The 24814-nt window shown below is 43.6% G+C and overlaps 1 protein-coding gene across 1 annotated transcript in view; it reads left to right on the forward strand.

Moving 5' to 3' along the window:
* LOC141156485 (uncharacterized) overlaps nucleotides 1-24814 on the forward strand; it is a 52543-nt gene that overhangs the window by 9760 nt on the left and 17969 nt on the right. The window contains exons 2-3 of the mRNA XM_073642682.1: nucleotides 11638-11710; nucleotides 13665-13954. Coding sequence (XP_073498783.1) covers nucleotides 11638-11710; nucleotides 13665-13954 — 363 coding nt within the window. The remainder of the gene's footprint in view (nucleotides 1-11637; nucleotides 11711-13664; nucleotides 13955-24814) is intronic.

A 24814-nucleotide genomic window follows, 5' to 3' on the forward strand; every position in this document is an offset into this window, starting at 1 on the left:
GCACAGCAAGAGTGCAGACAGGGAGGCACTAGCAGGTAGGAACACAGGCGGGATAGGACCCAGTACACACCGGGACTCAGGAACAATACAGGCAGAAGGGTACAGGCAGGGCAGGACAGGACTGCCGGAGCAGCGGGCAGAAGCAGGTCAGGACAGGACTGCCGGAGCAGCGGGCAGAAGCAGGGCAGGACAGGACTGCCGGAGCAGCGGGCAGAAGCAGGGCAGGACAGGACTGCCGGAGCAGCGGGCAGAAGCAGGGCAGGACAGGACTGCCGGAGCAGCGGGCAGAAGCAGGGCAGGACAGGACTGCCGGAGCAGCGGGCAGAAGCAGGGCAGGACAGGACTGCCGGAGCAGCGGGCAGAAGCAGGGCAGGACAGGACTCTGTTCACACGGAACAGACAGGAAGGGAAAGACAGAGCCAGACACCCACAGAGTACTTGCAGTGAAGTAGCGAGTGGACCACAAACTCACAAACGGGAGTACAGAGACAACAGGCAGGAGTTAGGTACGAGTTCAGACTCTGCAGAAAAAGGAAGGGAACGGACATAGAGGAAAAACAGGTAAAGGATAGGAGAGAGTTCAGACTGGAACTGAGTGTACGGAGGAGACAGACACTGCAGCGGGATACAGGAGCGGGTCTGGGAATACTGCCCCCAGAGAGGCGGGACGAACAGGCAAGGAGCGTGTTCAGACAGGACAGACAAGATACAGGAGCGGGTCTAGGAAAACGGCCACTCGAAGGCGAGAGGAACAGGCTAGGAGCGAGTTCAGACAGGTCAGACGAGATACAGGAACGGGTCTAGGTAATCGGCCCCTAGAAGGCAGGAGAAACAGGCTAGGAGCGTGTTCAGACAGGACTGACAAGAGACAGGAGCGGGTCTAGGTAATCGGCCCCTAGAAGGCGGGGGAACAGGCTAGGAGCGTGTTCAGACAGGACTGACAAGAGACAGGAGCGGGTCTAGGTAATCGGCCCCTAGAAGGCGGGGGGAACAGGCTAGGAGCGTGTTCAGACAGGACAGACAAGATACACAGAAAGGACTCAGTTCAGACACGGGAACTAATACCGCAAAGCAGGAGACATACAGGACTCAGTTCAGACACGGGAACTAATACCGCAAAGCAGGAGACATACAGGACTCAGTTCAGACACGGGAACTAATACAGAAAAGCAGGAGACATACAGGACTTAGTTCAGACACGGGAACTAATACCGCAAAGCAGGAGACATACAGGACTAAGTTCAGACAGGCCTGGAAATACAGCCTACAGGAAAGGCAGACAAGGAAACAAAGACGGGACCTGGCACCTTCAGAGTGCAAGCACACACTGAAGGAAAACACTTATGCTCAGGCAGGGATAGAAGGGAGCTGCTGAGCTATATACCAAGTGTCAGACAGCAATAGGCTGAGGACGCACAAGGGGCGTGACCCACAGCAGGTACAAAAAGCAGGAAGTGATCGGGCGCCGCCCTTAAGCAGCAGAGACAGACACAAACAGACAGCATGGAGGGAAGCCAGAGAGACATTCTGGACAGGAGATCAAGTGCGCTCTCTTGCACAGTGGGAGATGGACCACCATGCAAGGACGCCGCCAGGTATGTTACAGTACCTCCCCCCTTACGCCCCCTCTTCTTCAGGCCTGCCAGAATCTTCCGCAGGGAATTCGAGGACCAGTCGTTCACTGGGTTGGAGGGGGACAGAGACTTGAGGGTAATCTCTGCTTCGAGGTACATCTTGTCAAGCTCACAGGAAAAAATAGACGGGTTATCAGGTACATAATGAGGAAAAGTCACTGTCTCTTTGTTATCTGGTGGTACCCCGGAGGATTCAGGAAACAACTGGAGGTCCTCCGCCGGGTCAGAAGAGTGCAGAGGCTCAGAGAAAACAACTGCTTCAGAGTACACTAGATCGGACTCACTGGAGGAAGCAGGCGAGGTATCGGGTACCGAGTATAGGAAAGTCTCTGTCCATTCACCACCAGGTGGCACCCCGAAGGGTTCTGAACACAACTGGAGGTCCTCCGCCTGGTCGGAGGGGTGTAGAGACTCGGGAGTAACCTCTGCTTCGGAGTACACTAGGTTGGACTCACTGGACGAAGCGAGCGAGGTATCAGGTACAGAGTATAGGAGAGTCTCTGTCCTTTCACCACCAGGTGGCACCCCAAAGGGTTCTGAACACAACTGGAGGTCCTCCGCCTGGTCGGAGGGGTGTAGAGACTCGGGAGTAACCTCTGCTTCGGAGTACACTAGGTTGGACTCACTGGACGAAGCGAGCGAGGTATCAGGTACAGAGTATAGGAGAGTCTCTGTCCTTCCGCTACCAGGTAGCACCCCGAAGGGTTCAGGAGACAACTGGAGATCCTCCGCCTGGTCGGAGGGGTGTAGAGACTCGGGGGTAACTACCACTTTGGGGTACCCATTGTCAGGCTCACAGGACGAAGCGGACAAAGTATTGAGTACCGGGTGTAGAGAAGTCTCTCTCCATTTGTCATCGAGTGGTATCCCGGAGGATTCAGGAGGCAACAGGGGATCCTCCGCCAGGTAGTAGAGGTGCACAGACTCAGAGGTAACCACAGCTTTGGAGCATCCTTGGACATGCACACCGGTTAAAGAGAGAGAAGCATCTGATGCCGGGTGCAGGAAGTTCTCCTGTGTGGAGTCTGGATGGGCAGAAGTCTCTTCGGGCAGGAGAACTGGTGCACTACCCACGCACACTACCCATTGGGGTTTCTCCGGGATACAGGGAGATGAAGCTTCAGTAGGGACTTCAAGGTTGGGGTCAGGAGGTCTCAGGGAGGACAGGCCCTGGCGTGACGGCTTGCCTCTAAGTCTAGCACGTCTGGACTGCCTCTTGAGGTTGAGAGAAGTATTCCGGAAAGCGTAGTCACCCTGAGAGGATTCTGGGTGGGCAGTAGTCTCATTGGGCTGGAGGACTATTGCGCTACCCACACACATTACCCATTGGGGCTGCTCCGGGATATTGGGAAGTGAAGCTTCAGCAGGAGCCTCCGGGTTAGGATCATCGAAGACCATTAGAAAGGCCACCAGGAAGGCCATTAGGTCCCGGAGGATCGGATCCTGTGTTTCATATAGGGGGTTGATCCATTCCAAGGCATCACCCGCCAGGTAAGACATCATAAAGGCCACTTTAGCCCAATCGGAAGGAAAATAAAGAGGGTAGGCCTTAAAGTGTAGCATGCATTGCTCCACAAATGCACGACACTGTCTTGGATCCCCATAGTAACGTGGCGGATCCGCAGGAACGAGAACTGATAGATCCATCTGGACGGTGCGTAATTCGCCTGGAACTCAGCTAAGGGAAAAAAAATTTTATTTATTTATTTTAATGCATATATTCGCTGGAAAACTTCTCAGAGGGCGAAGGCCGTGGGGCTCAACGGGAACCATGGCCTGAGCATGCTGTTATGCACACGCCCGGGCTAAGCGGCGTGTGCGTGTGATTGGTAGTGATTCCACTGGACCGTGCCGGAGAGTGAATGCCTGGAGGGGCGTAACTAGGTATTCACCCGATCCGACCAGGGTCGCACGACGGCATACGACGCCAGTGCACCAAGGAGGAACCGAGCAGAGGGACCAGGTGCTACTCCAGGACAGACCCCGGACACGGCTGTTGACCCACACAGGGGAATACAGGAACAGACTGGTAGGCTGGCACACTGACTGGTGGGTATAGGCAGGCACGACTGGTATGCAGGCAGGCGGGTAAGCAGGCAGGGGGGTATAGGCAAGCACAGCAAGAGTGCAGACAGGGAGGCACTAGCAGGTAGGAACACAGGCGGGATAGGACCCAGTACACACCAGGACTCAGGAACAATACAGGCAGAAGGGTACAGGCAGGGCAGGACAGGACTGCCGGAGCAGCGGGCAGAAGCAGGTCAGGACAGGACTGCCGGAGCAGCGGGCAGAAGCAGGGCAGGACAGGACTGCCGGAGCAGCGGGCAGAAGCAGGGCAGGACAGGACTGCCGGAGCAGCGGGCAGAAGCAGGGCAGGACAGGACTGCCGGAGCAGCGGGCAGAAGCAGGGCAGGACAGGACTGCCGGAGCAGCGGGCAGAAGCAGGGCAGGACAGGACTGCCGGAGCAGCGGGCAGAAGCAGGGCAGGACAGGACTCTGTTCACACGGAACAGACAGGAAGGGAAAGACAGAGCCAGACACCCACAGAGTACTTGCAGTGAAGTAGCGAGTGGACCACAAACTCACAAACGGGAGTACAGAGACAACAGGCAGGAGTTAGGTACGAGTTCAGACTCTGCAGAAAAAGGAAGGGAACGGACATAGAGGAAAAACAGGTAAAGGATAGGAGAGAGTTCAGACTGGAACTGAGTGTACGGAGGAGACCGACACTGCAGCGGGATACAGGAGCGGGTCTGGGAATACTGCCCCCAGAGAGGCGGGACGAACAGGCAAGGAGCGTGTTCAGACAGGACAGACAAGATACAGGAGCGGGTCTAGGAAAACGGCCACTAGAAGGCGAGAGGAACAGGCTAGGAGCGAGTTCAGACAGGTCAGACGAGATACAGGAACGGGTCTAGGTAATCGGCCCCTAGAAGGCAGGAGAAACAGGCTAGGAGCGTGTTCAGACAGGACTGACAAGAGACAGGAGCGGGTCTAGGTAATCGGCCCCTAGAAGGCGGGGGGAACAGGCTAGGAGCGTGTTCAGACAGGACAGACAAGATACACAGAAAGGACTCAGTTCAGACACGGGAACTAATACCGCAAAGCAGGAGACATACAGGACTCAGTTCAGACACGGGAACTAATACCGCAAAGCAGGAGACATACAGGACTCAGTTCAGACACGGGAACTAATACAGAAAAGCAGGAGACATACAGGACTTAGTTCAGACACGGGAACTAATACCGCAAAGCAGGAGACATACAGGACTAAGTTCAGACAGGCCTGGAAATACAGCCTACAGGAAAGGCAGACAAGGAAACAAAGACGGGACCTGGCACCTTCAGAGTGCAAGCACACACTGAAGTAAAACACTATGCTCAGGCAGGGATAGAAGGGAGCTGCTGAGCTATATACCAAGTGTCAGACAGCAATAGGCTGAGGACGCACAAGGGGCGTGACCCACAGCAGGTACAAAAAGCAGGAAGTGATCGGGCGCCGCCCTTAAGCAGCAGAAACAGACACAAACAGACAGCATGGAGGGAAGCCAGAGAGACACTCTGGACAGGAGATCAAGTGCGCTCTCTTGCACAGTGGGAGATGGACCACCATGCAAGGACGCCGCCAGGTATGTTACACCAATATTCAAAAAGGGAGCGAAAAGTGACGCCGGAAACTATCGGCCGGTGAGTCTGACGTCCGTTGTGGGCAAAATTTTTGAAGGCTTTATTAATGAGGCAATTACGGAGCATCTTGATGCTAATAATCTATTAACCCCGAACCAACATGGATTCATGAGGAATCGCTCCTGCCAAACAAACCTGATTGACTTCTACGAGGAGGTGAGCTCTCGAGTAGATCAGGGGGAACCAGTGGATGTCGTGTATCTCGACTTCTCAAAAGCGTTCGATAGCGTGCCACATAATAGGTTGGTATACAAAATGAGAATGATGGGGCTGGGGGAAAATGTCTGCAAGTGGGTAGCTAACTGGCTAAAGGATAGAAGGCAGAGGGTGGTTATAAATGGAATATACTCAGATTGGGTAAGCGTCACTAGTGGGGTACCACAGGGGTCTGTACTAGGCCCAATGTTATTTAATATCTTTATTAACGACATAGTCAACGGGATAAATAGTAAAATATCAATATTTGCAGATGACACAAAGTTATGTAAAACAATTAATACAAAAGAGGACAGTGCAGACCTACAGAGGGATTTGGATAAGCTGGGTAGGTGGAGCATTAAATGGCAAATGAGGTTTAACAAGGAGAAATGTAAGGTCATACATATGGGAAGGAAAAATGGAAGTCACCAGTACTCACTGAATGGGAAATCATTGGGGAATTCAGAGATGGAGAAGGACTTGGGCATCTTGATTGATAGCAAACTAAATTGGAGTGCCCAAAGTCAGGCGGCTGCTGTAAGGGCAAACAGGGTAATGGGATGTATCAGAAGAGGTATAGCTGCAAAGGAGGAGAACATTGTTCTTCCACTGTACAAAGCACTGGTCAGACCACACTTGGAATACTGTGCTCAGTTATGGGCCCCAATATATAGAAAGGATATAAACGAGCTTGAAAAGGTACAAAGGAGGGCAACAAAATTAATAAAGGGAATGGAGGGACTGCAATACCCAGAGAGGTTGGCAAAACTAGGACTATTCAGCCTGGAAAAGAGAAGGTTGAGGGGGGACATAATAAATGTGTACAAATATGTTAGGGGACAGTATAGAGACCTTGCCCGGGATTTGTTCAAAAGGAGGGATATTACGGTAACAAGAGGGCATTCACTAAGACTGGAAGAGAAAAGGTTTCAGCACCAGCATAGGAAGGGGTTCTTTACAGTAAGAGCAGTGAGAATATGGAATTCACTGAGTGAGGAGACGGTAATGTCGGATTCACTAAACCAGTTCAAGCAGGGACTGGATGCATTTCTAGATACCAGGCAGATTTCTGCATATACTTAAAAATAAAATAAAATAGTAGGTTGATACAGGGATTTATTCTGACTGCTGGTTTCAGAGTCGGGAGGGAATTTTTCCTCAGGTGAAGATTGGCCAAATCATTTGGGGTTTTTGCCTCCTCTGGATCAACTTTAGCAATTACAGAACTAACAGGTCGAACTTGATGGACGCAAGTCTTTATTCGGCTTTACTAACTATGTAACTATGTACACAGTGACTACACCAGCAGAATAGTGAGTGCAGCTCTGGAGTATAATACAGGATGTAACTCAGGATCAGTAATGTAATGTATGTACACAGTGACTGTACCAGCAGAATAGTGAGTGCAGCTCTGGAGTATAATACAGGATGTAACTCAGGATCAGTAATGTAATGTATGTACACAGTGACTGCACCAGCAGAATAGTGAGTGCAGCTCTGGAGTATAATACAGGATGTAACTCAGGATCAGTAATGTAATGTATGTACACAGTGACTGCACCAGCAGAATAGTGAGCGCAGCTCTGGAGTATAATACAGGATGTAACTCAGGATCAGTAATGTAATGTATGTACACAGTGACTGCACCAGCAGAATAGTGAGTGCAGCTCTGGAGTATAATACAGGATGTAACTCAGGATCAGTAATGTAATGTATGTACACAGTGACTGTACCAGCAGAATAGTGAGTGCAGCTCTGGAGTATAATACAGGATGTAACTCAGGATCAGTAATGTAATGTATGTACACAGTGACTGCACCAGCAGAATAGTGAGTGCAGCTCTGGAGTATAATGCAGGATGTAACTCAGGATCAGTAATGTAATGTATGTACACAGTGACTGCACCAGCAGAATAGTGAGTGCAGCTCTGGAGTATAATAAAGGATGTAACTCAGGATCAGTATTGTGATATACGGTGTCTTGAAAAAGTCTTCACACCCCATCAACTTTTCCACATTTCTTTGTTACATCCACAAACTTAAATGTATTTTATTGGGATTTTCTGTGATACTTTGTGTTGGTAACAAGTATTCGTGACTTTCTAATTGGTTTTCTAATTATTTTATAAATATAAATCTGACAATTATGAGGTGCATTTGTCTTCAGCCCCCTAAGTCAGTACTTTATACTGTCAGGACCACCTTTCGCTGCAGTCTTTTGGGGGTCTGTGTCTCCACCTCTTGCTGCAGTCCCTTGGGGTCTGTCTCTCCAGCTTTGCACTCTCGCTCTCGCTCAGTGATTAGAAGGAGACGTCTGTGATCAGTGATTTTCACGTCTTGTCACAGATGCACAGGAATATGCTCTGATCTAAACCCTCCATTGTGGCTCTGCAGGATGTTGAGGGTCGTTGTCCTGCTGGAAGGTGAACCTACGCCCCCTTCAAGTCTCCTGCAGCATCTAACAAGTTTTCCTCCTGCATTTCCCTGTAATTCCTGACTAGCTTCCCTGCCCCTGCTGAAGAAAAGCCTCCCCACAGCAGGATGCTGCCACCACCATGTGTGACAGTAGGGATGGTGTTTTCAGGATGATGTGCAGTGTTAGTTTTCTACAACACGTAGCATTTTGCGTTTAGCCCAGATATTTTTCCTTTGGTCTCATCTGACCAGAGCCCCTTCCTCCACAGGCTCGCTGTGTCCTCTACATGGCTTTTTGCAAACTGGAATCAGGAGTTGTTATGGCTTTCAGAAATGTCTTTCTTCTTGCTGCTCTTCCATACAGATGGCTATATGACTGACGAGGCTCCCGATGCTCGCTCTGGCCACGGCTCTCCTCCCCAGTTTTCGAACCTCGACCGCGTTGTACGGCCTTCTGGGGGGATCGGTCACTCGGGATGTTATTTAGGGACATCAGACTACAGGGGGCTGAGTACTAATGCACAATGTCACAATTTTCAGATTTATATTTTTAGTAAATCCTGTATCATTTTTTTTTTTTTTTTTTACACGTCACTAATACTCGTTACTTTGTGTTTGTATCACAGAAAATCCCAATAAAATACATTTAAGTTTGTAGCTATAATGCGAAAAATGTGAAGAAAGTTCCCGGGGTATGAAGATTTAGTCAATGCTCTGTATTATCAGCACCAGCAGAATAGTCAGTGCACCCTCTGGTTGGGTATCTGGGGTTAATGAGTTGGCGTTGATGTCCTGGTTTGGCGCTGGTGGACGGTTTATCGGGGGTTAATGATTTGATGCTGGCGGCCCGGTTTCTTGGGGGTTAATGATTTGGCGCTGACGGCCCGGTTTCTCGAGGGGTTAATGAGTTGGCGCTGGTGGACCAGTTGCTCTGGGGTTAATGATCTGGCGGCCCGGTTCCTCCGGGGTTAATGAGCTGGTGGCTGGCGGTGCGGTCACCCTGTGTGACACCGGCTCCCGGTGGGCAGCGGAGCTTACCTACAGATGGGGGCGCTGGCTGAGTAATAGACTGCTCATTTACTGCTAATACATTCTGCATGGAGAGCGATCAGCCCCATCACTCTTCTAGATGAATCGCCGCGGCCTCTACCTTCTACAGATACTGGTCTGACGGCCGCCGCCGCCGCCGCATCCATCACAGCAGTCTCTTAATGACGGCAAATTAAAATATACTCTGCTCCCGGAGCCAATGAAGTCTCTCCACGCGGAAGAGAGCGCCGCCGCCACCGCCGCGCAGAGATTAGTGCGAAGATTAATTGATTATATTGAGAGGGCGGAGGAAAGAGACGCGCAAAGTGTTGTGTGCGCCCAGGATGGGCGGTGTCAGGGTGCCCAGGTGGGCGGTGCCGAGTTAGGGGTGGGCTTTGCCCAGGATGGGCGGTTCCGGGGTCCTCAGGTGGGCGGTGCCGGGGTGCCCAGTTAGGGGTGGGCGGTGCCCAGGATGGGTGGTGCCTGGGTGCCCAGGTGGGTGGTGCCGGGGTGCCCAGCTAGGGGTGGGTGGTGCCCAGGATGGGCGGTGCCAGGGTGGATGGTGCCCAGGTGGGCGGTTCTGGGGTCCTCAGGTGGGCGGTGTCGGGGTGCCGAGTTAGGGGTGGGCGGTGCCCAGGATGGGCGGTGCCAGGGTGCCCAGGTGGATGGTGCCCAGGTGGGCGGTTCTGGGATCCTCAGGTGGGCGGTGCCGAGTTAGGTGTGGGCGGTGCCCAGGATGGGCAGTGCCAGGGTGCCCAGGTGGGCGGTTCCGGGGTCCTCAGGTGGGCGGTGCTGGGGTGCCCAGTTAGGGGGGGTGCCCAGCTAGGGGTGGGTGGTGCCCAGGATGGGCAGTGCCAGGGTGCCCAGGTGGATGGTGCCCAGGTGGGCGGTTCCAGGGTCCTCAGGTGGGCAGTGCCGGGGTGCCCAGTTAGGGGTGGGTGGTGCTGGGGTGCCCAGTTAGGGGTGGGCGGTGCCCAGGTGAGGGTGGGCGGTTCCCGGGTCCCCAGGTGGGCGGTCTAATATGTGAAACCACTTCATTGAAAAGTCCTGGAGGTCTCTAATGAATCTGTTTTCTCATCACTCAGATCTCTGCTCGCTGTCAGTAACTATTTTTTGTAATCTACATAGCGCTGATGTTCCTCACAGCTGATGGGTTGTTGCAGTGTGTCCGTGCAGGGCAGAGCTCTCAGCTGGGGCTCTGCAGGGTTTCCTGCACTTGTATCTTCGGCCGTGTCGATCTTTGCAGATGTTATATGTGATGATTCCAGTCATTGACCGTAAGCAGAGCTGAGTACAGAGGCGAGTATCTGCTGCACTATCGGCCGCGGCGGAGCGGACCGCGGTGTCGTGTCCTGGCAAAGGTGAGAGGGCCCCCTCCGATCATCCATGGGATTAATAATATCCGTCAGTATCTGATCCCCGGTGGTCCGAGCTGCACCCCCACATTGCCCTTCCTCCTCCAGTAATGGGCTGTGCGCCGTGCCCCCACGATCCTGCGCTGGCAGTGCCAGCTCCGTCAGTCGGGATCAGTGCTGCACACACTAGGGAGATGCTCTTCATGCTTTTCCCCCGTACTCAGTGCAGCGGCAGATGATTTGTGTTTTCCTCTGAGGCCGCAGGACGGTGACGATCCTCTTTGATGGCGATGAGTTGCTCCAGTCTTGTACAATTGCAGGTAACGAGGTTCTGCCTGCGCTGATTACCCGCCATACACCGCGCTGACACTGAGCTGCAGAGCATTTAAACAGCGCAGTATCGTCCGGCCGCTCCGTGGCCGTTTACTCCTTGTCTAATTATTCACACGGCGCTCGTCCACCGAGCTTTGTAAGAATCAAAGTGGCAGCCAGTGGCGGTGAATAGGTGCCGGCGCTCCGTCTCCGTGGCCTTGTGATGCTGCGGAGGTTTGGGCTGCGGCGCGGGCTGTGATCTTCTGCCGGTAATTCAATAGGTAACTAGTGCCTGTTAAGTGATCCTATTTTTACTTCTCATTTTTAATGAGTACTGGTAATTCGTGTTGGCGCGTTTCGCGCCTCCGGCCCCCGCTGCTTTCTGCTCTGCCGGCTTACTCCTTGCTCCTGTCTTTTGTGGGCTTTCGGCCGCACTTCTGTGTCGAGTCTAACTTCTCGCCTCTTTGTTATATCACCTGCTAAATGAATCCCCACTGCTCAGGGGGCGCCGGCGGTCCGCCAGAGAAAGAGCATCCTGCCCTAGAAGGATTGGAAGAAAACTCCGCTAAATGGGAACGCGGCATCAAAGGCGGCCATTGTACATGAGACATCCTGCGAGTGGCGCCTTTCATCTTCATTCCACTGCAGGAAGTAGTTTTGTGAAACCGGAGAGGTGAACTTTATCCCCCGCTCCTCTTTGTTAGCGTTTGGTTTGCCGCAGACAATTGCAAAATGGGATTGCTGGTCGGCCGGCGGCGGCAGCGGCTGCACAATGAGGCACGCGCCCACCCTTCCCCCCCCCCGTACGTGTCAGAGCAGGGTCCCCCCAGCGATGCTCCCTTCTCCCTGTTCCCCCTCTCTGTAGATTTCCTTTCTACCTTTCTTCCTTTCATTCGTCTCGCTTTTCTCCGCTCTATAAAAAGAGATCCGTCTGCCTTTTGAACTAGGAATCTGCGAGTGAGGCCTAACCAGAGCTGTGTGGCTCGCTGTCTACCTTTGTGTTTGCAGATGAAACTCCCCAGCTCAGTTGGACAGAAGAAGATTAAAGCTCTGGATCAGATGCTGTCGGAACTCGGAGTAGGTGAGTTTAGAAAAAAAAAAAGCCGGGCGCAGAAGTGGAGGGAGGAGGGGTGCGGAGAGAAGCGGCCCACCGCTCTTTTGTAGTCCCGATGGACTGAGTGTGTTATTATCCACTAATACAGAGAGTTTGCTGCACAATCCCGTCTGATCTGGAGCCGCACGCGTTTCCTTTCTCTTCTGCTATTATAAAGTGCAGCGTCAGAGAGGAAAATAGGACAATACGGCGGTATAGCGCGCCGGGAGAGGGGATCATCCAGGTGCTCATGGGTGCAGGCCGACGTGAGGACGGGGGTCTGTCAGGATCTACAATGATGGAGCCGGACATAAAGCTTCAGTCCTCTCTGTCCTTCAATACCACCCATAGCCCATAGTGAACGGAGGAGAGGTGCAGTCAGCCTTCCGGGCAGAGCTACCATCCGCTACCATTCTGGAGCACCGTCTCTCAGAACTGGAAGTTATGGCGTTCCTCTGCTATTCCTCCTGGAAATGTAAGAATACAGTGACAGCTGGGTGTATACTGGTAGAGGAGCGTACCTGCTGCACAGTTAGTGCTGACCGCTCAGGCTGCCGGACACATGATGAATGGTCACACCCAGTTGTCACTTTATTGTTAACTCTGCAAATTTATCAGGAAGAATCCAGGAGAGCAGAGCGTGCCCGCCCCTGGTCCTGCTTTCACATGCAGGCGCGTTACTGTGTATCAGTGCAGTGCGGAGTCCTGGGCTGCAGAGCGCTTCCTGCTGATATTTCCCGTCTGCAGCCGTGTGAGCGGGACCAGGCAGCACGGGGCTCTGGTCACAAACCTGGCGTGGGCTGTCTCCGTCCGGCGTGGGCTGTCTCCGTCCGGCGTGGGCTGTCTCCGTCCGGCGTGGGCTGTCTCCGTCCGGCGTGGGCTGTCTCCGTCCGGCGTGGGCTGTCTCCGTCCGGCGTGGGCTGTCTCCGTCCGGCGTGGGCTGTCTCCGTCCGGCGTGGGCTGTCTCCGTCCGGCGTGGGCTGTCTCCGTCTGGCGTGGGCTGTCTCCGTCTGGCGTGGGCTGTCTCCGTCTGGCGTGGGCTGTCTCCGTCTGGCGTGGGCTGTCTCCGTCTGGCGTGGGCTGTCTCCGTCTGGCGTGGGCTGTCTCCGTCTGGCGTGGGCTGTCTCCGTCTGGCGTGGGCTGTCTCCGTCTGGCGTGGGCTGTCTCCGTCTGGCGTGGGCTGTCTCCGTCTGGCGTGGGCTGTCTCCGTCTGGCGTGGGCTGTCTCCGTCTGGCGTGGGCTGTCTCCGTCTGGCGTGGGCTGTCTCCGTCTGGCGTGGGCTGTCTCCGTCTGGCGTGGGCTGTCTCCGTCTGGCGTGGGCTGTCTCCGTCTGGCGTGGGCTGTCTCCGTCTGGCGGGGGCTGTCTCCGTCTGGCGGGGGCTGTCTCCGTCTGGCGGGGGCTGTCTCCGTCTGGCGGGGGCTGTCTCCGTCTGGCGGGGGCTGTCTCCGTCCGGCGGGGGCTGTCTCCGTCCGGCGGGGGCTGTCTCCGTCCGGCGGGGGCTGTCTCCGTCCGGCGGGGGCTGTCTCCGTCCGGCAGCGATGCGTTTGTCCTCTGAGTTGTGCAGCAGTAGTCGGAGACCCCAATTCCCCAGAACAGCCGTGGGGCGAGGAGCTGAGTGGGACCTCGTCCTGCTGACACATCTTCTATAATAGCAGTGATTGGGTCGGGGATGCAAAAAATGTTAAATATGGCGTCAGGAGCGAGAGAAAGAGATGCTTGTGTCCGGTCCCATCTCCACGCCAGGGAGGACCCCCTGAGATGGATGTAACAAGCATCCATGGTTCCATGTGACGGGCTTCTCCTGATTCTTGAGCCGTTGCGTTTTTGTACAAGCTTATTGTAATTGTTTGTGCTACGTATACCCCCTTTCACATGTAAAGCGCCAGGGAATAAATGGCGCTATAGCAATAAGCAATAATAAGCTATAATGATTCTCCGCAGACCTGAACCCGATGCCAACGGAGGACATAGTGCAGATGTTTAACGAGCTGCGCAGCGACCTGGTCCTGCTCTACGAGCTCAAACAAGCCTTCTCCAACTGCGAGTACGAGCTGCAGATGCTTCGCCATCGCTTCGAGGCTTTGTCTAAAACTGGAAACGCCACCGCCACTGCTGCGCCATCAGACAGCGCCAGCGGGGACGGCCCGACACCTGTCAGCACCGAGGAGATCAAACTGGAGGTGAAGGACGCCATCATAGATGTGGTGGGGGCTCCGCTGACGCCCAACTCGGTGAGTGTACCCTACCCTGGTGGGAGAGGTCCATAGGGTGGAGCGCGGCAGCCTGAACCCCCCGGGGCACGGGATAGGGAACAACTGGGCAATATTCTGTTACACTGAACGCACGATGGAGGCGACAACCGCAATACACCCGAAAATAACAGCCGCTGATCTCTGCATCAAGGAGGACGGAGAATTCCCAAAGCTGCTCAGAATCATCTGCTCATTCCCAAATTACTAATTCCCTAATTATTCTCAAATTACTCACCAATAATCAACGCAAAAATCCATAGTCCCCAACAGGAAAATGCTGTTGTGGCAAAAAAGGGCGACCGACCATGACTGTAAAATATATAAAAAAACAGCACTGCCCCTAAAAGTAGTTATATTGTACATAGGAGCAGTATTATAGTAGGTATATTCTTGTACATAGGGGGCAGTATATAGTAGTTATATTCTTGTACATAGGGAGCAGTATTATAGTAGTTATATTCTTGTACATAGGGAGCAGTATTATAGTAGTTATATTCTGGTACATAGGAGCAGTATTATAGTAGTTATATTCTTGTACATAGGAGCAGTATTATAGTAGTTATATTCCTGTACATAAGAGCAGTATTATAGTAGTTATATTCTTGTACATAGGGGGCAGTATATAGTAGTTATATTCTTGTACATAGGGAGCAGTATTATAGTAGTTATATTCTTGTACATAGGGAGCAGTATTATAGTAGTTATATTCTTGTACATAGGAGCAGTATTATAGTAGTTATATTCTTGTACATAGGAGCAGTATTATAGTAGTTATATTCTTGTACATAGGACCAGTATTATAGTAGTTATATTCTTGTACATAGGAGCAGTATTATAGTAGTTATATTCTTGTACATAGGACCAGTATTATAGTAGTTATATTCTTGTACATAGGGAGCAGTATTATAGTAGTTATATTCTGGTACATAGGGAGCAGTATTATGGTAGTTATATTCTGGTACATAGGAGCAGTATTATAGTAGTTATATTCTTGTACATAGGAGCAGTATTATAGTAGTTATATTCTTGTACATAGGAGCAGTATTATAGTAGTTATATTCTTGTACATAGGAGCAGTATTATAGTAGTTATATTCTTGTACATAGGACCAGTATTATAGTAGTTATATTCTTGTACATAGGAGCAGTATTATAGTAGTTATATTCTTGTACATAGGAGCAGTATTATAGTAGTTATATTCTTGTACATAGGGGGCAGTATTATAGTAGTTATATTCTTGTACATAGGAGCAGTATTATGGTAGTTATATTCTGGTACATAGGAGCAGTATTATAGTAGTTATATTCTTGTACATAGGGGTAGTATTATAGTAGTTATATTCTTGTACATAGAAGCAGTATTATAGTAGTTATATTCTTGTACATAGGAGCAGTATTATAGCAGTTATATTCTTGTACATAGGAGCAGTATTATAGTAGTTATATTCTTGTACATAGGGGGCAGTATTATAGTAGTTATATTCTTGTACATAGGGGGCAGTATTATAGTAGTTATATTCTTGTACATAGGGGGCAGTATTATAGTAGTTATATTCTTGTACATAGGAGGCAGTATTATAGTAGTTATATTCTTGTACATAGGGAGCAGTATTATAGTAGTTATATTCTTGTACATAGGGGGCAGTATTATAGTAGTTATATTCTTGTACATAGGAGGCAGTATTATAGTAGTTATATTCTTGTACATAGGGAGCAGTATTATAGTAGTTATATTCTTGTACATAGGAGCAGTATTATAGTAGTTATATTCTTGTACATAGGGAGCAGTATTATAGTAGTTATATTCTTGTACATAGGGGCAGTATTATAGTAGTTATATTCTTGTGTATAGGAGCAGTATTATAGTAGTTATATTCTTGTACATAGGAGCAGTATTATAGCAGTTATATTCTTGTACATAGGAGCAGTATTATAGTAGTTATATTCTTGTACATAGGAGCAGTATTATAGTAGTTATATTCTTGTACATAGGAGCAGTATTATAGTAGTTATATTCTTGCACATAGGGACAGTATTATAGTAGTTATATTCTTGTACATAGGAGCAGTATTATAGTAGTTATATTCTTGTACATAGGAGCAGTATTATAGCAGTTATATTCTTGTACATAGGAGCAGTATTATAGCAGTTATATTCTTGTACATAGGAGCAGTATTATAGTAGTTATATTCTTGTACATAGGACCAGTATTATAGTAGTTATATTCTTGTACATAGGAGCAGTATTATAGTAGTTATATTCTTGTACATAGGGGGCAGTATTATAGTAGTTATATTCTTGTACATAGGGGGCAGTATTATAGTAGTTATATTCTTGTACATAGGAGCAGTATTATGGTAGTTATATTCTGGTACATAGGAGCAGTATTATAGTAGTTATATTCTTGTACATAGGGGTAGTATTATAGTAGTTATATTCTTGTACATAGGAGCAGTATTATAGTAGTTATATTCTTGTACATAGGTGCAGTTTTATAGTAGTTATATTCTTATACATAGGGGCAGTATTATAGTAGTTATATTCTTGTACATAGGAGCAGTATTATAGTAGTTATATTCTTGTACATAGGAGCAGTATTATAGTAGTTATATTCTTGTACATAGGAGCAGTATTATAGTAGTTATATTCTTGTACATAGGGGCAGTATAATAGTAGTTATATTCTTGTACATAGGAGCAGTTTTATAGTAGTTATATTCTTATACATAGGGGCAGTATTATAGTAGTTATATTCTTGTACATAGGAGCAGTATTATAGTAGTTATATTCTTGTACATAGGGGCAGTATTATAGTAGTTATATTCTTGTACATAGGTGCAGTTTTATAGTAGTTATATTCTTATACATAGGGGCAGTATTATAGTAGTTATATTCTTGTACATAGGAGCAGTATTATAGTAGTTATATTCTTGTACATAGGAGCAGTATTATAGTAGTTATATTCTTGTACATAGGAGCAGTATTATAGTAGTTATATTCTTGTACATAGGGGCAGTATAATAGTAGTTATATTCTTGTACATAGGAGCAGTTTTATAGTAGTTATATTCTTATACATAGGGGCAGTATTATAGTAGTTATATTCTTGCACATAGGAGCAGTATTATAGTAGTTATATTCTTGTACATAGGGGCAGTATTATAGTAGTTATATTCTTGTACATAGGTGCAGTTTTATAGTAGTTATATTCTTGTACATAGGGGCAGTATTATAGTAGTTATATTCTTGTACATAGGAGCAGTATTATAGTAGTTATATTCTTGTACATAGGAGCAGTATTATAGTAGTTATATTCTTGTACATAGGAGCAGTATTATAGTAGTTATATTCTTGTACATAGGGGCAGTATAATAGTAGTTATATTCTTATACATAGGGGCAGTATTATAGTAGTTATATTCTTGTACATAGGGGGCAGTATTATAGTAGTTATATTCTTGTACATAGGGGGCAGTATTATAGTAGTTATATTCTTGTACATAGGGACAGTATTATAGTAGTTATATTCTTGTACATAGGAGCAGTATTATAGTAGTTATATTCTTGTACATACAGAGCAGTATTATAGTAGTTATATTCTTGTACATACAGAGCAGTATTATAGTAGTTATATTCTTGTACATAGGTGCAGTATTATAGTAGTTATATTCTTGTACATAGGGGCAGTATTATAGTTTTTATATTCTTGTACATAGGGGGCAGTATTATAGTTTTTATATTCTTGTACATAGGGAGCAGTATTATAGTAGTTATATTCTTGTACATAGGAGCAGTATTATAGTAGTTATATTCTTGTACATAGGAGCAGTATTATAGTAGTTATATTCTTGTACATAGGAGCAGTATTATAGTAGTTATATTCTTGTACATAGGGGCAGTATAATAGTAGTTATATTCTTATACATAGGGGCAGTATTATAGTAGTTATATTCTTGTACATAGGGGGCAGTATTATAGTAGTTATATTCTTGTACATAGGGGGCAGTATTATAGTAGTTATATTCTTGTACATAGGGACAGTATTATAGTAGTTATATTCTTGTACATAGGAGCAGTATTATAGTAGTTATATTCTTGTACATACAGAGCAGTATTATAGTAGTTATATTCTTGTACATACAGAGCAGTATTATAGTAGTTATATTCTTGTACATAGGTGCAGTATTATAGTAGTTATATTCTTGTACATAGGGGCAGTATTATAGTTTTTATATTCTTGTACATAGGGGGCAGTATTATAGTTTTTATATTCTTGTACATAGGGAGCAGTATTATAGTAGTTATATTCTTGTACATAGGAGCAGTATTATAGTAGTTATATTCTTGTACATAGGGGGCAGTATTATAGTAGTTATATTCTTGTACATAGGGAGCAGTATTATAGTAGTTATATTCTTGTACATAGGAGCAGTATTATAGTAGTTATATTCCTGTACATAGGAGCAGTATTATAGTAGTTATATTCCTGTACATAAGGACAGTATTATAGTAGTTATATTCTTGTACATAGGAGCAGTATTATAGCAGTTATATTCTTGTACATAGGAGCAGTATTATAGTAGTTATATTCTTGTACATAGGAGCAGTATTATAGTAGTTATATTCTTGTACATAGGGGGCAGTATTATAGTAGTTATATTCTTGTACATAGGGGGCAGTATTATAGTAGTTATATTCTTGTACATAGGAGGCAGTATTATAGTAGTTATATTCTTGTACATAGGGAGCAGTATTATAGTAGTTATATTCTTGTACATAGGGGGCAGTATTATAGTAGTTATATTCTTGTACATAGGAGGCAGTATTATAGTAGTTATATTCTTGTACATAGGGAGCAGTATTATAGTAGTTATATTCTTGTACATAGGAGCAGTATTATAGTAGTTATATTCTTGTACATAGGGAGCAGTATTATAGTAGTTATATTCTTGTACATAGGGGCAGTATTATAGTAGTTATATTCTTGTGTATAGGAGCAGTATTATAGTAGTTATATTCTTGTACATAGGAGCAGTATTATAGCAGTTATATTCTTGTACATAGGAGCAGTATTATAGTAGTTATATTCTTGTACATAGGGGGCAGTATTATAGTAGTTATATTCTTGTACATAGGAGCAGTATTATAGCAGTTATATTCTTGTACATAGGAGCAGTATTATAGCAGTTATATTCTTGTACATAGGAGCAGTATTATAGTAGTTATATTCTTGTACATAGGGGGCAGTATTATAGTAGTTATATTCTTGTACATAGGAGCAGTATTATAGTAGTCATATTCTTGTACATAGGAGCAGTATTATAGTAGTTATATTCTTGTACATAGAGGCAGTATTATAGTAGTTATATTCTTGTACATAGAGGCAGTATTATAGTAGTTATATTCTTGTACATAGGGGCAGTATTATAGTAGTTATATTCTTGTACATAGGAACAGTATTATAGCAGTTATATTCTTGTACATAGGAACAGTATTATAGTAGTTATATTCTTGTACATAGGGAGCAGTATTATAGTAGTTATATTCTTGTATATAGGGAGCAGTATTATAGTAGTTATATTCTTGTACATAGGAGCAGTATTATAGTAGTTATATTCTTGTACATAGGAGCAGTATTATAGTAGTTATATTCTTGTACATAGGAGCAGTATTATAGTAGTTATATTCTTGTACATAGGAGCAGTATTATAGTAGTTATATTCTTGTACATAGGGAGCAGTATTATAGTAGTTATATTCTTGTATATAGGGAGCAGTATTATAGTAGTTATATTCTTGTATATAGGGAGCAGTATTATAGTAGTTATACTCTTGTACATAGGAGCAGTATTATAGTAGTTATATTCTTGTACATAGGAGCAGTATTATAGTAGTTATATTCTTATACATAGGGGCAGTATTATAGTAGTTATATTCTTGTACATAGGAGCAGTATTATAGTAGTTATATTCTTGTACATAGGAGCAGTATTATAGTAGTTATATTCTTGTACATACAGAGCAGTATTATAGTAGTTATATTCTTGTACATAGGGGCAGTATTATAGTAGTTATATTCTTGTACATAGGTGCAGTTTTATAGTAGTTATATTCTTATACATAGGGGCAGTATTATAGTAGTTATATTCTTGTACATAGGAGCAGTATTATAGTAGTTATATTCTTGTACATAGGAGCAGTATTATAGTAGTTATATTCTTGTACATAGGAGCAGTATTATAGTAGTTATATTCTTGTACATAGGGGCAGTATAATAGTAGTTATATTCTTGTACATAGGAGCAGTTTTATAGTAGTTATATTCTTATACATAGGGGCAGTATTATAGTAGTTATATTCTTGTACATAGGAGCAGTATTATAGTAGTTATATTCTTGTACATAGGGGCAGTATTATAGTAGTTATATTCTTGTACATAGGTGCAGTTTTATAGTAGTTATATTCTTATACATAGGGGCAGTATTATAGTAGTTATATTCTTGTACATAGGAGCAGTATTATAGTAGTTATATTCTTGTACATAGGAGCAGTATTATAGTAGTTATATTCTTGTACATAGGAGCAGTATTATAGTAGTTATATTCTTGTACATAGGGGCAGTATAATAGTAGTTATATTCTTGTACATAGGAGCAGTTTTATAGTAGTTATATTCTTATACATAGGGGCAGTATTATAGTAGTTATATTCTTGCACATAGGAGCAGTATTATAGTAGTTATATTCTTGTACATAGGGGCAGTATTATAGTAGTTATATTCTTGTACATAGGTGCAGTTTTATAGTAGTTATATTCTTGTACATAGGGGCAGTATTATAGTAGTTATATTCTTGTACATAGGAGCAGTATTATAGTAGTTATATTCTTGTACATAGGAGCAGTATTATAGTAGTTATATTCTTGTACATAGGAGCAGTATTATAGTAGTTATATTCTTGTACATAGGGGCAGTATAATAGTAGTTATATTCTTATACATAGGGGCAGTATTATAGTAGTTATATTCTTGTACATAGGGGGCAGTATTATAGTAGTTATATTCTTGTACATAGGGGGCAGTATTATAGTAGTTATATTCTTGTACATAGGGACAGTATTATAGTAGTTATATTCTTGTACATAGGAGCAGTATTATAGTAGTTATATTCTTGTACATACAGAGCAGTATTATAGTAGTTATATTCTTGTACATACAGAGCAGTATTATAGTAGTTATATTCTTGTACATAGGTGCAGTATTATAGTAGTTATATTCTTGTACATAGGGGCAGTATTATAGTTTTTATATTCTTGTACATAGGGGGCAGTATTATAGTTGTTATATTCTTGTACATAGGGAGCAGTATTATAGTAGTTATATTCTTGTACATAGGAGCAGTATTATAGTAGTTATATTCTTGTACATAGGAGCAGTATTATAGTAGTTATATTCTTGTACATAGGGGGCAGTATTATAGTAGTTATATTCTTGTACATAGGTGGCAGTATTATAGTAGTTATATTCTTGTACATAGGGACAGTATTATAGTAGTTATATTCTTGTACATACAGAGCAGTATTATAGTAGTTATATTCTTGTACATACAGAGCAGTATTATAGTAGTTATATTCTTGTACATAGGTGCAGTATTATAGTAGTTATATTCTTGTACATAGGGGCAGTATTATAGTTTTTATATTCTTGTACATAGGGGGCAGTATTATAGTTTTTATATTCTTGTACATAGGGAGCAGTATTATAGTAGTTATATTCTTGTACATAGGAGCAGTATTATAGTAGTTATATTCTTGTACATAGGGGGCAGTATTATAGTAGTTATATTCTTGTACATAGGGAGCAGTATTATAGTAGTTATATTCTTGTACATAGGAGCAGTATTATAGTAGTTATATTCCTGTACATAGGAGCAGTATTATAGTAGTTATATTCCTGTACATAAGGACAGTATTATAGTAGTTATATTCTTGTACATAGGAGCAGTATTATAGCAGTTATATTCTTGTACATAGGAGCAGTATTATAGTAGTTATATTCTTGTACATAGGAGCAGTATTATAGCAGTTATATTCTTGTACATAGAGGCAGTATTATAGTAGTTATATTCTTGTACATAGAGGCAGTATTATAGTAGTTATATTCTTGTACATAGGAGCAGTATTATAGTAGTTATATTCTTGTACATAGGAACAGTATTATAGCAGTTATATTCTTGTACATAGGAGCAGTATTATAGTAGTTATATTCTTGTATATAGGGAGCAGTATTATAGTAGTTATATTCTTGTACATAGGAGCAGTATTATAGTAGTTATATTCTTGTACATAGGAGCAGTATTATAGTAGTTATATTCTTGTATATAGGGAGCAGTATTATAGTAGTTATATTCTTGTACATAGGAGCAGTATTATAGTAGTTATATTCTTGTACATAGGAGCAGTATTATAGTAGTTATATTCTTGTACATAGGAGCAGTATTATAGTAGTTATATTCTTGTATATAGGGGGCAGTATTATAGTAGTTATATTCTTGTACATAGAGGCAGTATTATAGTAGTTATATTCTTGTACATAGGAGCAGTATTATAGTAGTTATATTCTTGTATATAGGGGGCAGTATTATAGTAGTTATATTCTTGTACATAGGGAGCAGTATTATAGTAGTTATATTCTTGTATATAGGGAGCAGTATTATAGTAGTTATATTCTTGTACATAGGAGCAGTATTATAGTAGTTATATTTTTGTATATAGGGAGCAGTATTATAGTAGTTATATTCTTGTACATAGGAGCAGTATTATAGTAGTTATATTCTTGTACATAGGAGCAGTATTATAGTAGTTATATTCTTGTACATAGGAGCAGTATTATAGTAGTTATATTCTTGTACATAGGGGGCAGTATTATAGTAGTTATATTCTTGTACATAGGAGCAGTATTATAGTAGTTATATTCTTGTACATAGGGAGCAGTATTATAGTAGTTATATTCTTGTACATAGGGGGCAGTATTATAGCAGTTATATTCTTGTACATAGGGGCAGTATTATAGTAGTTATATTCTTGTACATAGGAGCAGTATTATAGTAGTTATTTTCTTGTACATAGGAGCAGTATTATAGTAGTTATATTCTTGTACATAGGAGCAGTGTTATAGTAGTTATATTCTTGTACATAGGGAGCAGTATTATAGTAGTTATATTCTTGTACATAGGGGCAGTATCATAGTAGTTATATTTTTGTACATAGGAGCAGTATTATAGTAGTTATATTCTTGTACATAGGAGCAGTATTATAGTAGTTATATTCTTGTACATAGGAGCAGTATTATAGTAGTTATATTCTTGTACATAGGAGCAGTATTATAGTAGTTATATTCTTGTACATAGGAGCAGTATTATTATAGTTATATTCTTGTACATAGGGGCAGTATTATAGTAGTTATATTCTTGTACATAGGGGAGCAGTATTATAGTAATATTCTTGTACATAGGGGGCAGTATTATAGCAGTTATATTCTTGTACATAGGGGCAGTTTTATAGTAGTTATATTCTTGTACATAGTGGGCAGTATTATAGTAGTTATATTCTTGTACATAGGGGCAGTATTATAGTAGTTATATTCTTATACATAGGAGCAGTATTATAGTAGTTATAGTCTTGTACATAGGGGGGCAGTATTATAGTAGTTATATTCTTGTACATAGGAGCAGTATTATAGTAGTTATATTCCTGTACATATGGACAGTATTATAGTAGTTATATTCTTGTACATAGGAGCAGTATTATAGTAGTTATATTCTTGTACATAGGGGCAGTATTATAGTAGTTATATTCTTGTACATAGGAGCAGTATTATAGTAGTTATATTCTTGTACATAGGAGCAGTATTATAGTAGTTATATTCTTGTACATAGGGAGCAGTATTATAGTAGTTATATTCTTGTACATAGGGGCAGTATTATAGTAGTTATATTCTTATACATAGGGAGCAGTATTATAGTAGTTATATTCTTGTACATAGGAGCAGTATTATAGTAGTTATATTCCTGTACATATGGACAGTATTATAGTAGTTATATTCTTGTACATAGGAGCAGTATTATAGTAGTTATATTCTTGTACATAGGAGCAGTATTATAGCAGTTATATTCTTGTACATAGGAGCAGTATTATAGTAGTTATATTCTTGTACATAGGAGCAGTATTATAGCAGTTATATTCTTGCACATAGGGGCAGTATTATAGTAGTTATATTCTTGTACATAGGAGCAGTGTTATAGTAGTTATATTCTTGTACATAGGGGGCAGTATTATAGCAGTTATATTCTTGTACATAGGGGCAGTATTATAGTAGTTATATTCTTGTACATAGGAGCAGTATTATAGTAGTTATATTCTTGTACATAGGAGCAGTATTATAGTAGTTATATTCTTGTACATAGGAGCAGTATTATAGTAGTTATATTCTTGTACATAGGAGCAGTATTATAGTAGTTATATTCTTGTACATAGGAGCAGTATTATAGTAGTTATATTCTTGTATATAGGGGGCAGTATTATAGTAGTTATATTCTTGTACATAGAGGCAGTATTATAGTAGTTATATTCTTGTACATAGGAGCAGTATTATAGTAGTTATATTCTTGTATATAGGGGGCAGTATTATAGTAGTTATATTCTTGTACATAGGGAGCAGTATTATAGTAGTTATATTCTTGTATATAGGGAGCAGTATTATAGTAGTTATATTCTTGTACATAGGAGCAGTATTATAGTAGTTATATTTTTGTATATAGGGAGCAGTATTATAGTAGTTATATTCTTGTA

This window comes from Phyllobates terribilis, unplaced genomic scaffold (genome assembly GCF_046119375.1).
Source record: "Phyllobates terribilis strain yellow unplaced genomic scaffold, ASM4611937v1 Scaffold_8__6_contigs__length_399053987, whole genome shotgun sequence".
Taxonomy (NCBI): domain Eukaryota; kingdom Metazoa; phylum Chordata; class Amphibia; order Anura; family Dendrobatidae; genus Phyllobates; species Phyllobates terribilis.